This window comes from Bombus pyrosoma, linkage group LG1 (genome assembly GCF_014825855.1).
Source record: "Bombus pyrosoma isolate SC7728 linkage group LG1, ASM1482585v1, whole genome shotgun sequence".
In the NCBI taxonomy this organism is placed as follows: Eukaryota; Metazoa; Arthropoda; class Insecta; order Hymenoptera; family Apidae; genus Bombus; species Bombus pyrosoma.
Genome location: NC_057770.1, coordinates 9,464,444 through 9,482,866, shown reverse-complemented (window position 1 = coordinate 9,482,866; position 18,423 = coordinate 9,464,444). Strand labels below are relative to the sequence as shown.

General features: G+C 33.1%; 1 protein-coding gene across 1 annotated transcript in view; it reads right to left on the bottom strand.

Moving 5' to 3' along the window:
• Window positions 1-18,423, bottom strand: part of LOC122568232 (leishmanolysin-like peptidase) — a 203,400-nt gene that overhangs the window by 180,299 nt on the left and 4,678 nt on the right. Inside the window, exon 2 of the mRNA XM_043727752.1 lies at window positions 17,807-18,117. Coding sequence (XP_043583687.1) covers window positions 17,807-17,986 — 180 coding nt within the window. The 5' untranslated portion in view covers window positions 17,987-18,117. The remainder of the gene's footprint in view (window positions 1-17,806; window positions 18,118-18,423) is intronic.

The following is an 18,423-nucleotide window of genomic DNA, read 5'->3' as shown; positions in this document are numbered from 1 at the left end:
CGTAAACGTCAGGAAGAAAGCAAGAACCAGAAAAACAACAGGAAGAAAGTAAGAGCCAGAAAAACGACAGAATACTATTATTCGCAAATGAAACACAGGAATTTATTTTTATACATTCTACAACTAATTTCTATCAAGAAAAAAATTCAATGAATAATAAAATTTTTTTTTTGTTCGCAGAAGTTAGAAAAAATGAGAAAATTGAGACAAAATAAGACGCGTGTAGTATCGTTTGACAGTCGTAACTGCAACTCAAATGGTATCCTAGACGCTTGAACTTACAATTAGCTGTATGTAAGCCAGTAGGTTGACGAACTATTGGTATTCAGTCCTCCTTCAAAACGGTCTGCTAGCTAATATATTGAAATTCATGGCACGAACGAGCCACCGCAATCATCATGCGTACGAATATTTACGACTTAGGTAAAACACAAGTTTAATATCATGTTGATGGCCGAACAGCAATGGTCGAAATAACATCGTGTAAATTTCAAAAGGTGAGTAAAATACTAGTACCGTCTCATTTTTTACATTTATTTTACGTTTCACTCTACATCAATTGGTTTTTTGAAATATAAATTACTGACCAAAAATTTGCAATCACTTTTCCAGCTGTACCAACATGTAATTTTATGATCAGACATTTATTCGAAAGATTTATCAAAGTAAAAGAAATAAATTCTTTCAAACAAACCCTTTTACTTGGATTTGCCGGCTGACTTATCGAACATAGTAGAATTCTAAATTAATTTCTTTTTCAAATTTTTGCGTTCAGAATTCTTTTATTTTCCGTTGAAATCGGTCATCGCCTTACGTACAAGCGAATCAGTATAATATTTACTGCTTCTGTGAAAGTTTAAATCTACGATCAATTGCTTTCTACCGTTTATAGACAATTTACACGGTATTAAAAAAAAGATAGTGAATCGAATATTTCTGCAGTCATGGTGTATCAATATTAAGAAACTGCACTTTTGCGAAGTATTTTAATTCGATTGAAAAACGCTACTTGATACATGGAAACGAAAGTATAATGACTAGACAGCGTATTTTTCAAATATCGATCGAAGGAGATTTTAAAAAAAGAAAGAACCTGTGCATTCAGAATTCTACCAAAGAGTGGAAAAATTTGATGAAACTACGCAGAAACGGAGAAGAAGTGGGAGACAAAGTCGGAGCACAGTATGTTGTATGTAACCAACCTTTTGTTCTGTTAGCGTATTTGGTTTGTTCGATATAGGTACGTACAGTTTCGACCCCTTCGATTTTCCAGCCTGGAGGGCTTGATCGTGGCCCGCCTACAAACAGGATCTGATTAGACGAGCGAACGGGTGTCCCGGAGAACCAACCAATCGATTCGAATTCAGAATCTCGAATTCACGATGGTTCGTGCCCTCCAGTTGTACCTGCGTATCCAAGTACTGGTACCAAGCTACCCAGAGCATCGCAACCCATCTAGATTTCCGAAGGCAGTTCGTGTTGCGATCTGACTAATGAAGACGGATATTGGAAGCGCGCCTTCGATTCACATCACTGTCTCAGCACCTATTAGCATCTTCCAGTCTCTTTGGGGACATACACGCTCCTACAAATACACCTAACATCCCCGTTTCTAAATTAATACTGCATTTCTCTAATGTGATCACTCTAATGTGATCTTTCAAGAACAGACATCTTCTGCTTTAGTGCAATTTACTACATTTTCTATTTCACTATATTTTATTATATTTTTTATTGTCTACCCATTCGTTATCTATCTTAATTTATAGTTATATCCATGTCTATAATATTATCTTTATAAAAGAAAATGTTCCCATTTAAATGACCGTTATGATTCTATTGATTTCTTTATATCGTGTTATAGAATTATTATACATAGAAATATAATAGTCATATAAGAAGCAAGGACGAAGTTAAGAATACGAAAAAAATTTATAATATATATTATTACATATTAATAATAATTATTATTGATATATTATTCATATGACAATAAGCGGCACAAACGTTGTTCATAAAATCCTCTGAAAGTAAGATTTCTAAATTGATATCGTTTAGTTTCTTTTAAGAAAAGTAGAATATGTAGGTTGTATTTCCGCTAAATGTAGGCTGATTTGTTTGACAACCTGTAGACAACGTTCATATGAACAAGTATCCTACACAGAAATATATCATACCAAAGATATGTTTGTGATTGAATAATTGTTATCAACTTTGGAATTCGCTAGATCCAAAATTTTAACTATGAACAATTTAATAAATAAAGAACCAGCGTTCGCTGTTATTGCAGTGAATTTTAGAACTCAAGTATTCATTGACAAACGAGAAATATGAAAAAAAAAAAACACTTACTAAAATAAATTTCCATTTATGCATGAGATAAAAGCAGATATATATTCGACCATTACGCGCAATGGTATTGTAAATTGACCAATAGATATGGATATTAAGCGCTGCTTTGACCTACATCAAGGTCTGGTTACCAATTAATATACGTTCCAGTCCACTGTGAATACACGACACACAAGTTACATATAGCGCTATAGTATGTATCCATATCCGTATACGAAGTACTCGAATTTCTGTGAACGTATTTCACCATAACGGCAGATTACAATGCCTAATGTGAATAATGAATATACGTCCATAGTTCATACATCAAAGATAAATTCGCGGCGATTTCATAAGCCTAAACGAATTCTTCTTTGAAACATATTTTCAACGAATGCTTAGAAATATGTATATTTAACAGAAAGATTATACAAGATCAAAGACTCTCTGATACTAAGGCAGTATCGCTTGCGTAAACAAGGTTCGTTACGCTTACCAACTTCGGATTATGAAATGCACAATAGAGTTCGTGTGGTTGCCGTAACCTTTTCGTTGATGTCGAGTATTCTGTGAGTATTCAATGGCTACAGAAGAGAACTGTGAAAGTCCGTGAAAAGAAAGTAAACTTTGATAGTCAAAGCATCAAACTTTCAATATGTATAACTATGATCAAATGAAACGAAGGTCAACTTGTACAAACGCAACAAATAGCTAAGAATATATTATAACCTTGTAACATTGGTTTCATTTCTTAAGAAATAATTATTATTATTACTTTTATATTACTTTGCCAATTTAACTTCTTTTAATCGTGACAGCTAATCGGTCGATTAAACTGAAGACTTTGATCATGCAATAGCCAATCGAAATACCGATATTGCAAATACCTCACGTCACAAAAGAACCTATCAACAAAAAAAAAACACTATAATCTTGTCTCCGTACACCTTCTCTCAAATATCAAACGCCTGATCTCTCGCCTCCCCTACCATTCTTTTTGCCTCTCAAACTATCGCACGTATTTCTGTCTCTTTCGTGTTCCTCTGTATTGTGTTTCCTTTCTTCTCTCGAATGGAATAAGTTTAGCGTAGGAAATTCCATTTGGACAAGAAGCGGGAAACTCGGAACGCTTCGAAGGAAAGTTTCATGGATAACTCGTCGAATTGTAAAATCAAGTAGCACGCTGCGTCTTCCTATCTTTCCTCCCGATACTATTGGAAACGAACGTTTGTACCGCGATCCTGATCGATAAGGCTACGTCCTTTAAAGCAACAACAGATTTCATCGAAGCGTAGATCGTTCGGATACTATCCACAGTTTACCGTAAATTTCTTTTGCAATCCCGTCGAACACGAGAACACGGTGGGCAATAAGAATCGAACCAGCGCTGTGCGAGGCCGCGCGTGGTAGTGCAAACACTTTATTTGTTTCCCGGCTCGTGAAATCACTAAAACGCGAGGCCACTTTTTATCCACCGTACACCTCTCTTATGAAAATACAATCGCGAACAACGCGCGATTTTCATCGATTCGAATCTTCTATGGTCGGTCGAAAATGGGATACACGCGAAAAGATAGATCCTTAACGAAAACAAATTGCGAAAGAATCGAGTGTATTTTCACCTCGCGTTTCGTATAAATACGCGATTATCATTTTATACGATTTGATCGGAGCTGTTCTAACAATTTTCATTTTTCACGATTGGAATTTATATTCGGAGATAGCGTGCGCGCAATTAATTTTATACCGGTAATTTTATAGTTTGTAATTTCGACTTTTATTAATTTTATGGATTTAGAACGTGTGCCTTTAATTTTATGATAACAGCCAGTATACACTTTGTTTATACGACAATGAATTAATGTAACGTGAAGCAAATCACTAGAAAGGGAATAGGAGTTCCTCGAATCAGGATTCGGTGTCTGTGTAATAAATTCATTGCGGATATCTATGCGTTTACGGAATATTTGAACATGTGAAAATGCATATAATGCATATACTGTATAAAAATGTACAAAATATGCAAAATAAACTAGTATTATTTATCGTTATATCTGTTGGTTGCAATATATTGACCAAAATATGAATTTACATAAACATCCGTAATCCAGTTACAGATCTCAATCAGTCTACTATATTTTATAAGAACCTAACTTTTAATTGAAAAAGCTATAATAAAAATCATTACTTACGATTTCTCCAAAACAAAATTGACAGATAAATAGCCTTTTATGTATACATGATGATCCTTACCTGAAACAAAAAAAGGAGACAATTAGGAAATTAAAGTAACAAATAAAATACAGTTTATTATAAGTATACAACTTTCAAACTGTTAAATAAAATAATCAATTTAATAGAAAAGATATAAAATATTATTAACTACATAATACTTTTGCCATTCTCTAATCGCATATTATGTTAACAATTTTCCCTTCCAAACGATCATGATAAAAACAGCTAAAACATTACGTATGTGCATTGGATTATATACTTGTTTTTCCAACATGAATAATTCACGATTTATATCAGGTGTGTACATAGGCATCTTTAAACAATCAATTTAGCAAACATACAACCGCGTTCAATCATAATTAACATATAGTCAGAATTTGTAAACACTAACAATAAATACCAGGTTGTATTGACTTATACATTTCGGTTATTTATACAAAAACGCTATTTGGAAACATTTAAATCACGAAACATCTGCACTAAGAAAACCTGTTTACAAACAAGTACTACAAGTTCAAGATACTCGATTCATTGCCTAAGAAATAACTGAGAGTAAGTAAACAAATAGTTTAGTTGCTATACCACTCTATACTCTATACCACTAACAAACATCAAATACTTAACATACATCAAAACATCAAATATTTGGATCTAGTACAGAGAACAAGATAAAAAGTTGCACAAATCACATATATGTAACAATTTTCTTATTAGATCATGATAATTTATTGTCTGAAAAAACGATTTGTTATATCGAATACAATACAACCGATAGAACAAATAATGGAATTGGTACGAAGAACACTAGAAATATTCAGTTCCCAAGTGATGAAACAAATGGCATATTCAAAATCATAGTAGTGGAAGTAAGTCAAAGTTTCACATACTGGAATCTAGTCACGTATTTCTACTTTTAAAAGCATAACTCCTTCAACATCACAATTCACTGAATTATAATTTTATCTTCTACAGTGATAACGAGTATGTCATTGAAAATTTAACGAGTTTCCTATGATAATAAGTCTCTTCGTCAAAAATAGCACTGAACTGACTTACACTACTATGGCTCTCAATCAACTGTACAAATTTTAAACAGTATCAAAATTGAAATAATAATTGAATTAATAAATTGGAATTAATAAATTTAAAATGATCCGCGTCGAATGACAATCTATTTCTTGGCCAGGTGGATGGTAGGCACGATTCACTTTCGAAATCGGCTAACTTCAGCCGGCAGCGGAATAATTAATAGTTTAATTTAAGTCCTCGCACCCGAAGGCGCGATTACGCGCAAATATTTGCGAAAAGCAGCCGGATCCGGTTGCAACAGCCAGAGGACCGGCGTTCAGTTCTGATTTCGATTTCGATCTGGATCGATCGTACGTTACAGTCGAATTAACGGAAAGCCGCGTCGGGACGCAAGGATTACCATTATTTTCGTCCCGTGCAAATCCAGCAAATCCGTTCTACCGTACAAATATTCGCTTTCCCTGTAACTGCCGAACCATTTGTTCATAAATATTGATACGTTTAAAACCTCCAGCCAAATGAGGCATTTCACGTTTTAATTTCTTCCACTACCTACGCCTATGCTGAATGTACTCCGCGATATCGCAGAATCATACTATGCGACATCGGTATCACGACAATTTGCATTTAATTGGTTCGTATCTAGCTTTGCGAATCGATTGACTATTTATACTCCGAATGATTAAAATACAATCAACCGGTGCTACAATTCTGCACAATACATCAGGCCGGTTTAACGCTTTTTCCAATGCATTTTAACGTTTACATTTAACTTATAGATTTCAGATCTGTCGAAAACTGCCAGAAAAATATTCACCATATTCATGTTATATGTCAGATTTATGTAGTTCGTCGAAAAGTATAGAATTTTGTTTCTGATTGTTTAGCCTATTATTATTTTAATATTTGGATGATTTGATATTGCAAATGTGTCTCATCGATCTGATGTAATATACAGACATACTTTGGACAGGAAAATGTCAATACACAATATACATCTGTATTCATATTCACAGAAATATAAATTTACATAAATGTCTGCAGTTTAATCATTAATAATTTTAAATGTAACAAAATAAAATAAAATTAGAAAAGTATAATGCAGGTATGGAACGAAGCGCACATTACATGTATTCAATCAATAGAGAATACATCTCCCACTTAGGTTCCATCCTTTCAGCCTTTTTATTTCTATAAATCTTCTTTTATAAATCTTTTATAAATCTGTACATTACTTTTTTAATTTTCGTTCATCGAGAAAAGCAAGCTTCGCGTAATATAGCGTTTCGGCGATGGATTCTGCACATGAAAATGGTAAAAAAGTTCATATAAACAAATGCACTGTTTCACCTTGTTTTCGAGTTATAATAAGTTTTATGTTGGAATAATTTATCCGTTGACAGCGACGAATTACTTCGCGAGAGAATTGGACAAGGCTTTCAGAACAATACTTGGAGAAAAGGAAAGGGTAATGCAGTCAATGGTAAAACGTTTCCAGATTTGTGTTCGGAAGCAAGGACGTCACGTTGAATAGATCTCGCGAAGTTATACAGATATAGTTTGTTAAAAAAAAAAAAACTCGTAATAGCTCTGAAACAAGATCAAACAGGGCATATGTATATATGAATATTTTTTATTGTTTTCATGTGCAGAATCTACCGTCGAAATGGGTCACCCTGCATATTTTAAATAAAATTAAGCAAATATTACAAAATAGAGCGGAGTCTAAAATGCAAAGAATCAATGACCTTTAATTTACGATAAAACCATGAATGCATAAAAGTCAGCCGACAAAAGTAGATATATATATATACATATGTATGTATGTATAGGTATATTCCAATTGTTCAATCGATAGGAAAGTTCGTTCATTCATCCCTCTCGAGCATCTCTACAGGCGTACCGTCGGTTACACCGAGTCTTCCGCCCCATCTACCGAGAAACTTTTAGCAAAGAACGAGACCGACGTAAAGCCGGACCAGATTGGTTTACTTCTATGACCACTTCGCTTCGAATTTCCTTTGATCGTGCAGGATCCACCTCCGAAAATCTTTCGCGCTTCGTCCGTGAGGAAATAAAGTGGCCCTTTTCGATACCTGACAACGAAACTTTGTAGCACGCTAAAGCCAGGATACAAATAAAGGTTTCTACAAGTGTTCATCTTGTTGGAAACTTATCGCAATCTAATAATACAATAATCCACATCGGATTTGTAAATATTGATTTTGGCGAGAATTGATTGAGAAGCCTGCAAGAAGAAAAAATAATGAATTCCTGAAGAAGGATGTTTCTTATATAAATTAATAATTCAGTGCATGTAATTGTACTAATTAATAAATCTGTTTCTTTAATCTAACAGCTGTGCGTACTTCTCTTGTTAGTATAATATTATAGTTTGGATAACATCATTTGCATACTGCATTATAATATTAGCATGATAGATATACATAATTGGTATAATGATAAACACCGATGACTCTCCTATCTATTACACTAATTTCAACGGGGAAATTATTGATAAAACCTTTACTCAACAACAACGATATTTAATAGGTATTATTATAAACAAGATGTTTGCAACTAATATAAGAAAATGAGTATCATTAATCTTTAAATTAGGTTAATCTCGTATGTCTCAATCTAGCTTCAATTTCAATCAAGTAAAAAACTTTAAACATATATTATGAGGAAATCTTTAACATACATTCGAAACAAGAAATCACGCATATTAATATTTTCTTCAAATTTACGGTAGACGATCGAAATAAACGATAGAAGATCAATCTAGATTTGATTAAAACTTCCTCAGTTATCTTTTGTAAAATAGTAATATTAATATTAAAGTATGATCTGGCAGCGAAGAATTTGCAACATATGTGGCAATAATAAAACAGTTCTCAGTCCTTCTAGTTAAATATAAAATATACGAAATTTGCAGTGAAATTTAATAGTATTCTATTTTAATAAAAATGGCCATTTTATAAGGTACGCAAAGGCTTTTGAGTATCACTACAGGACCTCTTCAAATATACGAAGAATTTTTAATTAAGTTTGAATGTTCCTGTTACGCAAGACAATCTTTTTGTACATATTTATTTATGTAAGACATAAGATACCATGTAACCCATTATACAGATCTAAAATTATTAAAAAAGAGTATAGATATAAGTAGATTTTGAAAGATTCATCTACATGAAGCAAAATGCCTTGTGATGAACTTTCTGAGATTATCGCAGTAGCGCAGCAATAGATTCCACGTTCAAAGGACAAATGTACTAAATATTTAAAACTGCTCACCTTCCTAAAGATGAGAAATTACATTCGTCTACGAACGTTGTACTAATTAGCACAGTGGCATTGCTTCGAACCTTCATGGTCCTCTCCTCTGGACTCTATTCAGTCCGCTTCGAGTTTACTATGACTACCATTGTCTGTTCAAACAATCCCTCGTGATTAATTCGGAACGTTTTCAGTGAAAACTATGACAAACCTGTGAACAAGCGGACAAGAATTCCAATGGAAGCACCAGGCGACTCACGACAATCAAAATTCCTAGTGACTATTGATCTGAATCATCATCAATGTGTTTTTCACCAGAGGTAGAGAGATTAGCGATAATTAAAAAAATAATACTTTTTACGTAGTGTCAATTCTTCCGTGACACTTGTCTCATAAAGACACAGTTCACAGCTATGTCCACATTTTCTACTACATTGCCAATTACGTAACACTTTTATGCGGTTAACTGGGAGTTGTTAAGACGCAGAAACCATAGAAACTATCCTTTAACATGTAGAGTTGCGCAAAATGTTACACCATATCGTAAGTTTCCTAGAAAAATGGCACAACTAACAATAGGAAAAATATATTTATCTAAGAATTAGTTGTAGATGGAAAATTTACAGTAGGAAATTGTTAATTACACTCAACTATTTAACAATGAATTTCTCAACGAAATTTTTCAATGTTTTCAAATTTGGAAAATCTCTAACAAAATATTGTTTAGGATGGTATATTATTGTTAACAAAATATCGAGGCAACTTTATTTTGGACTTTGATACTGTTCTTACGTAGTATCTATAATTTTATGGGATAATTATCCCGAAGAAATGTTGTTCTCGCAGATTAGCTATCTAGCTAAGAGCTAGATTCTAAGTTTTACGTTTATGGCGTAAGACAAACTTAGGTTTATATGTATGTAGTATATATGTTAATTAAGTAATTACAACGTGAATCATTTTCGTATCGATGATTTTCTGAATATATCATTCTTCTACAAGTCGACGATATGTAATTTAACTTGTAATATGTAGATGTAAAAAAGTAAATTGCATCTACTTAAAATTTTGCAATAAAGCTTCAAATATTTTGTGTCACAGTCATATTGCCGTAAAAATATAGTCCATTTGCATTTTAAGTAATAAATATGATACGAAATATATTTCGTGGCACAGAATTTCAAATAAAATTTATCTTGTTCCCAGTATTAATATCTGATATTGCCAATACTTTAACTAAATAAATCTTAATCAAATACCAAATAAATAAAATAAATCTGTCAATCGTAATTTATCAAGTGAAATACACAATTTATCAGAGTTAACAATTGACAATTGATCATTTCAGCATAGATTATAGAGAATAGACACGAGAAGAAAAAATATTCTAATTGCACAATTTGTGCTCTCGACAAAGAAGTATGCTTCAATAAAAATATTCTCGATATAAGCCATGAAGAAGTGGAAAATTGCGGTCTATTTTTAGGATCGATGGCATATCCCAAATAGACCGTTCTTTATTAAGGAAAGGAAGGGTTGAAGTTAGCGTACCGGCAGAAAGCCCTGGAAAAGTTTCGAATATGCATGGCTATGCAATTCGTGCGATCCCTAGAGGCGCAAAAGTTGAGCGGATAAAAAGTGGGTGTAAAAAGAAAGAAAAGACCAATGACGAGAGAGACAGGAAGAAAAAGACGAAAGAATGTTTCGCGCGCGAAGCAGTCGACCGTCCATTTTCATTCGTCTACCAGAAGACCAAACTTTCGGTCCCTACAAAAGGTGTACACAATTTTGGCTAATTAATTCGAGCTCACTCAATTCATCTTTCAAAATCTAAAGGTAAATTGAATCAATTCTAGTTATTCTAAGAATTTCGTTCTTACCATACAAGACCTGAATTATGATTTCGTCTCATTGATCGCTTACACTCGCATAATAGATTCTCATTTAGTGACTTAGTCGAAATTATAATTTCTGGAAGTATATAGGTTTTGGAAAAAGATCGGTGTGTTTTAAAAACTGAATTAATAAAAACAAATAATATAAAATAAAATATGTAACTATTATGTACGTCAGTACATTTTAACATAATTTATAATGTCTATATGTATACCCTAAAGAAAATAAAACCAAGTGATAAGAATGTAATATCGTTATATTTAGATGTTATTTTCGCAATGTAAATACTTCAAAAAATAAGCAGTTGAAATACAAATTTCCTTCATGCTATATATTAAATTTCAGAAATGAAATAGATATTTCATTCAATGTGTCAATTGATTTATGCAACTTATCGCGAAACACTAACAACTGCAAAAGAAGGAAATTTATAACAATCTATAAATATTGGGATTTTTCTATTAAACAAGAAATAAGTGGTCATCCAACAAATTCGTACTAATTGTTAAGCGAAGTAACGAATATGCACTTTGTTCGAAGTTATTTACAGCAACAAATTCGTTTATTTCCGCAAGTACACATAGTCATATACGTGGAATTGCGTACAATACAAGACTAATCTTAAAATACTGAATTTAATATCTGACATATAATACATACATACGTACGTACATTTGCAGCTAAAATTTGACTTCAGCTAATGTAAGATAATATAATCCACAGGTAGAAAGTAAATCGTTTCGACTAAAAGTTACGATCAATTACGTAAACGATTTTGCTCAACGCGAGAAAATTTCGATTACGCTTTAAATACGAAAATACCATTGCTAATCAGTTTGCATCGCGAAATTCGTAATTTCATTGCTCTCGTGCATGCAATGAGATAATCGATATTATCATTATAAAAGGAAATATTATTTCAGTATATTCTTAGCTTTCAAATAAATGAGAACGAACATAATAATATTGATAATATTGTACAACAGGAAAATGAATGATTCCTACGAATGCAAAATTATGCGTATTAAACAAGTAAAGAGATAGAAGCATTAACAACCTTCTACTTATTGACCATTTTTTCCCGGTCGTTCAAGGTTCTTCCTTCCTGCATACAAATATTTCCTACAATGTGCAATATGTGTAAATCGATAAACGCAATCACAAAATTGATCAAATCTTCTTTATCTTTTTTTAAATCACAATGTGGCACGATCTCGAGTATGATAATTTGAGAACATAACAGAAAATCGAATGCTACTTTCAATGTGCATTCATGAGTAGTCGAGTACATCCGTCCCATAAACGGTTATCGATGAACGTGCACATTATAGTAGCGCAATAAGAACTGCGCAATCAATCGATTTTCGGTAGTAATTCCGTTTTCATAACAGTCACTCTCAGTAATAGCCACAAAAATAACGACACGCTTGAATTAGAAACCTACCTGTTTCCATCTATAGACGAATTATCATTAATTATTAAGCAATAAGATACAGTAACTTTGTTGCCTACATATACATTAACATCCAAAAGTATCTTGATCTGATTTGTATTAACATTCAAAAGTATCTTGATCTCTTTAACATACGTAATCATAATTACAGCTATTATATATAATCACAGTCGGTAATATACGTAATTCAATCACAAAATTATCACGACTACGTATAGCAAAAGCTAATATCCAGAAAAAGGATAATTTGTAATTACAGAAAATGGCTACTTTAAACAAACTATTTTTCAGACATTTATTTTACTGGATACTAAATTCATTTAAATTTTTCTATATGTGTATATATATATATCTTTTATATTCATATATGAATTCATATTTCATAAGATCAAGTTTAAAGCTAGAAACACACTACAATCAAGTACGAAATTGATGTATGTATTCCTTGCCTTAAATTGTATCATACACTACCTAATTATCCTGACTCATTAACACGTTCACTGCCAGACGAATTTTCCATGGTTTGCCCAAGGCGCCGACGTGAACTTTTCATTATGCGATGCATATTATGTTGAAATATTATTTGCAGCAAATAAAATGAGTTATAAAATTATGCTTGAAGCATTTTTCGTGGTGAGAGCCACCGGTGACCCCCACGGCGCTATAGCCAAATCGAGTGCCGGTCACCGGTGACCCCCATGGCAGTCAACATGTTAAATATGTATAAACCGCCAAAATTACGTACTGTATTTAGTTTGTATTTTATAAACGAAGGTAAACTATGTAAAACTGGTATTATTCTTTTTCTTCTGAATCAAGGAGAACATAAACTACATTTTCTATTTTTATCTTCTAGAATTTTTTGACAATGTAGTACGTACGTGGTTTTATAAACTAATTCTTAAACAAAACTGTCGTGAGAAGCAACGACGCGAAATAAACCTATAACTTTCGCGAATTCGAAACTCGAAGATGCATGCTGCATTATTAAAATGACAACAGCGAAGCCAGAGAAAATATTTGGCTAGAATCCAATAAAGGATCGCACAATTCCACCGTAACTCACTCTCTCTCTCTTTCTCTTTCGCCGCAAGTCCTTCTAGAACAAACCGACCGGATTAAATTATAAATTACGACAGAGAGCAATAGCAGGAAAAATCAACACGTGACGATGCGGCCGGATATTCCGAGAGGAACTTTTTCGAATTTACGGGTAGACGCTCATAACATCGAAATTCAAGTACACCAATAAATACAGACGCACTATATATTATACGCTGACACATCACGTCCGCCGTAAACTTTTATTCCCATTCAAATTCTCCTTGATACGATTTTTAAAGTTCGCTTTTACGAGCGAACCACTTTTACTTAATGATCGCCTAAAATTGCTAGAAAATCATTTTACTACGCAAATAAGCCATAACGTGTAGTTCGTTCTATGGAAACTAATCACAATATGAATGCAAATAAACCGTAGGTATAAACTTCGCTCTGTGATAAAAAGGTAGCGCATCCCATAAATTTAATGTTTGTGTAACTTCTACGTACGGTAAATTAATTGATTTTCGATCTTTAAGAAATTTTATCATATAGTATGTTCTATTACTGTAGGAACTTAAAAGGAACAGTCCTATCAAAACATAAACTTTTGATAAGAAAATAATATTTCTCAAAAATTATGAATCGTTAATAATTTACTATAGCGACTGCTACGACTATACCTAATGAATGGAAAAATATTTTTGGGAACTGAAGATAGAAATTAAAGGATTGAATTAAGGGAACGGAGACTGTGACGGATAGATTATACTTCAAAGTTTTTAAGTGATCATAAACTAAACATCAGTGAAGCCAAGCAAGCGAAAACTCGACGAAATAATACTGTTGCTAGATCAAACGGAACAGAGAAATAAACATGATAAAACTGTTTCGTTCAAGCAAATTGAATAACTTTTGCTCAGAAAGGAAACAAACAGGTTAATAAAACCAGATAAGCTTAAAACTGTATTTATATTTAGAAATTACTTCGACTTTTCGGCGTAATTGCTTTTAAAAGAACAAGATTCTCATCAACCTAAAGTCGTTTTAAATAACTTTAGACATTTGCAACAAGATAAAAGTAACTAAATTATTCTACAACAAATTAAAGTTACGTATAAATGAAGAGTAACTAATTTTTAAGCTGTTCTCGTGTAAGAAATAAGAAATGTGACTAAGAACAATTTAATTCAATAGTAAAGTATCCATCTAATTGTAAGTTGTAATGTAATTTATTATCAAAGAATTGTATGTTTTCATTAATTAAATAAGTAAAGTATTTGCATGATTTATCTTTAATTATCTGATAAAATTATATCTTCTTACAAATTACCAAGTAAAAAGTATTCTAAGTAAATTTTAAGCGAGAGTGTTGAATGTTACACTTATTAGAAAAGATACGCAAACAATATTACATTCTTAAGACTCTTCACAGAATCATATTTACTTCTTCAAAAGTAAAAGTCCAGCTACGTCAAGTGACATTGCAACATCTTTTCCTTCTCATAATTAACCGCGTTCTCTCAACTATTGTTTTCTACATTGTTGTACAACCACTCAGTTAATTCATCTGGATTTTTCTCACGGTGACACAATCTTAATAGACATAAAGTTTCTTAAACATACAAGCACAAATTATAACACATAAAGTTGGTATTAAATTAACAAAATAATTGCAAATATTATATAGTCTTCTGATACGAATATTCGTATACGAGAACTCGATTCCCTTGCACAATAATTTGCCAATGAAGTAAAGATTTACCAAACAATTATATAATAACTTGCCAACCTGCGCAAAAGTTTGTTTAATCTATCAATAGAATTTAATTTTTAAATTGTCTTCTTGTAAGAAAAGAAAAATATAACTTATCAATTTATTTTCCTATAATTTTCATATTAATTCACCGTGTGATCATCAATGGCTTAAAACTATTAGGATCTACCGTCCTCAATATTCATAGATATCATCAACTAGGCGTTTTAAACGTTAATTAAAATCAGTGCATAACGGTTCGCATGGTCGAAAACCGGACCAAGCGGAAAATTCCTCATCACAAAATGGCCTCGTCATAAAATTCGTTCAAAACCTCACATCCATCCAGGTATCGCCCACCCTTTCCACGCAAAGGTATTTCAATAACTGTTCACGATGTCCTAAAAGTATGCTGAAATTAAACCTACTCGTGACGCAAATCCAAAAAATTCATATTTTTTATAACTGCGCTCCTGGAACGCTTAAAACACACGCGTTCAAATTTTTATAAATTTGGATTAGTTTTTACCTCAACTTAAACAGAACGGTTTTCAGATTTATGATATTTTACCAAGCTTACACTTAACCATTCAAGTCTCAACAATCTCATCAAGCCAGACCGGATCAGGGTGTAGTGAGTTTATAAAAAAATCAGGTTTAAAATTAACACGCTTCGAGTGTCAGAACAAGCAAATTGGCAGAAATATGAGGAGATTAGAAAAAAGGACCTAAAATCTAAAGCATGGCCGTACGAGAGGATTTTGAGCGCGTAGTCAATGTACTTCATATGAGCCGCTTATTTGTCGAATCGGTTATCTCTACAAAACAGGAAGTAGGGAAAATTGATGATATTATACATATATGATTATATGATATGATACAGATATGATATTTTTTTGTTTTTTTTTTTTTTTGAAAATGTAGAGTTAGCCACATTGGCCTGTGAACAGCTCTATACAAGATATTGAAATTGGTTGAAATTTATTGAAATTTATTGAAATTAATTGATATTTATTGAAATGTATTGAGATTTATCGAAATTTATTACAATTTATTTCTATTACAATATCTTCAATTTCTCTTTCTCAATTACTAATTTATTGAAATTGTAATTAATATTTGCATTTCTCTTACTTGTAAATGAGACATCATTACTTATAACCAGACTGTGGGTGTTACAGATTTACGAATGCTTAAAAATGCAAAAATGCAGGTAATACACATACTGTTCAAAGTAGATGAACATTACGTAAATACTGAGAGAGAACATTTAGAAATGTAATTACTAAATGGTGCAGATGTTAAAAGCCTCAAACAATTAGTTTATTAATAAATACATACATACATACATATATTCATATTAATCTTGGTTTGTGAAAAAGAATAAAATACTTTTTCAGAAAATACAATTTTAACAACTAACTGTCATCATATTTTTTCATTTTATACATGTAAAATATACGATCTACATGCATACGCGCATGAGTTTAATATATTTTATTTTTGCATTATATTGTTGCAAATAATTTTGATAGAATATTCTCTTATAAGTCTCAATTACAGATCTTTGTATTTTTACCATTATTACAGGCGTGTAGCCTCCTAATTATTTTCACCACATTTACGAAATCATCCTGTAATTCCACTAGCACCTATATAGCACAAAACCATAAAACTTTTTTTAATATCCAACATATAAAAGAAAATTCAATTCTACTAACAACAACGTAACATAAATTTTTCGCTTAGATATTTTAATATAAAATGAAATCCGTCATTCACAGCGAAACATATTTCTATAGAATCCATATATCAAATAAAAATTGATTGAATATAAAAGAGAATTGATAAATCTCAATCAGAGTTAATGAAAAATAATGTAGCCACTTACAAGAGAAGCGGAGTAGCAAAAAGTCGTGCAACTAAACACACAGGGGCGCGTGCCCATTCCCAAAACACGTGGTTCAGCGGCGCATGAAAACAAGTTCACGGATACCTTTCTCCGCACGATCAAAGTCACATTCCACAGTAGACACATTACGCGTAGCGCGCTATTTATTTCACAGTTACCGTAATACACTTATAAACGTGACAAACGCTACTAAACGAAACCAACTAACTTAATTCTCGAAAAACTCCAACCACGTTTACAAAATTTCACATGCGATATAAATCTGTTATTACGAACGAGAGATCTCGACAATCGAAACTGACTATCGAAGTCGACTTTCGATGTTGACATTTCATCTTATAAAGCAGACATTTCTAATCCTATTAGAATGACGTACGTTATAATCCTATTAGAGTCATAAATATGGAGAAAATGTCAACACAGCGCGTCTATAATGCACATGTTTAACAACAGGATAGTAGTATCTGAAGATGTAACGTATAGAGAACAGAGCTCATCGGATCAGGTTGAAGTGGGGCGCACGCGAAATACAGGTGTGCGAGGAGGACAGCAGGAGCACGTGACACGTGAAACGCACGCTTGGTTGAAATCACGCGATTTTATATCCACAGAGACGAAAAATGGACTCAGAGGTTTGACGTAATAAAGAGAAGAAAATCGTCAAACGAAAGAAAGGTAAGAAGAGAAAGAGCAGTGAGGAAAAGCGATAAAAGGGAAGTGGCACTGGCAGAACGAGCATTAGCAGTCCAGTTGGTTAGGTTGGTTGGTGTGCGTCTACCAAGCGAACAGGCAGGCAGACAACAAAGGTGAAAAGAGAGTAAGAGTGTGTAAAAGAGAAAAGAAGAGGATCGAGGTCCTTTTTGTAACCGCTTACCTCGTGCGCCCGGGGATGCTGGTGACTGCAGTGACGATGCTCGAACATTCCACACACAAGATCCATACCACACACCACGATGATGACGACGAGGAGCAATACGACGGTGCCGCATTGCATCTTCAACCGCACTCGAGCCGCCATCACAGACGACGCTCGCGCTCGCAAAGCATGACACATACTGAACGCGCCTGCCGACGCCGCGCATTTATATAAGCGTCGCGGCACCCAGCGCCGCGCCACTCGCGTTCGATACCTAGAGCGCGGCAGACGCTCTCTGCTGTCGCCGCGATAACTCCCTCGGGAGTAACCTGCAAAGAAATCGAAGGGTTACTGTCATAAATGCTGTGAAACTACCTTGTATTATACTCCGTTTTAACAGCTTGTCGAGTAATCTTTCTCGATGTTTCTATAAGAAATCATTTTTCTTTGTTTAGTAGTTTTAACAGAAAAATAATTTTATTATCGTTTTATTAAGTTTTCTAATTTCGAATAACATTTTTTTACGAGGATCTTGTTAGTCATTTTATCTTTACGTACTGATAATCTATAATAATTTTTGTTTGAGAGAAATTCATTTTGTTTTACATCACAATTTGGCTGATACCCACACAATT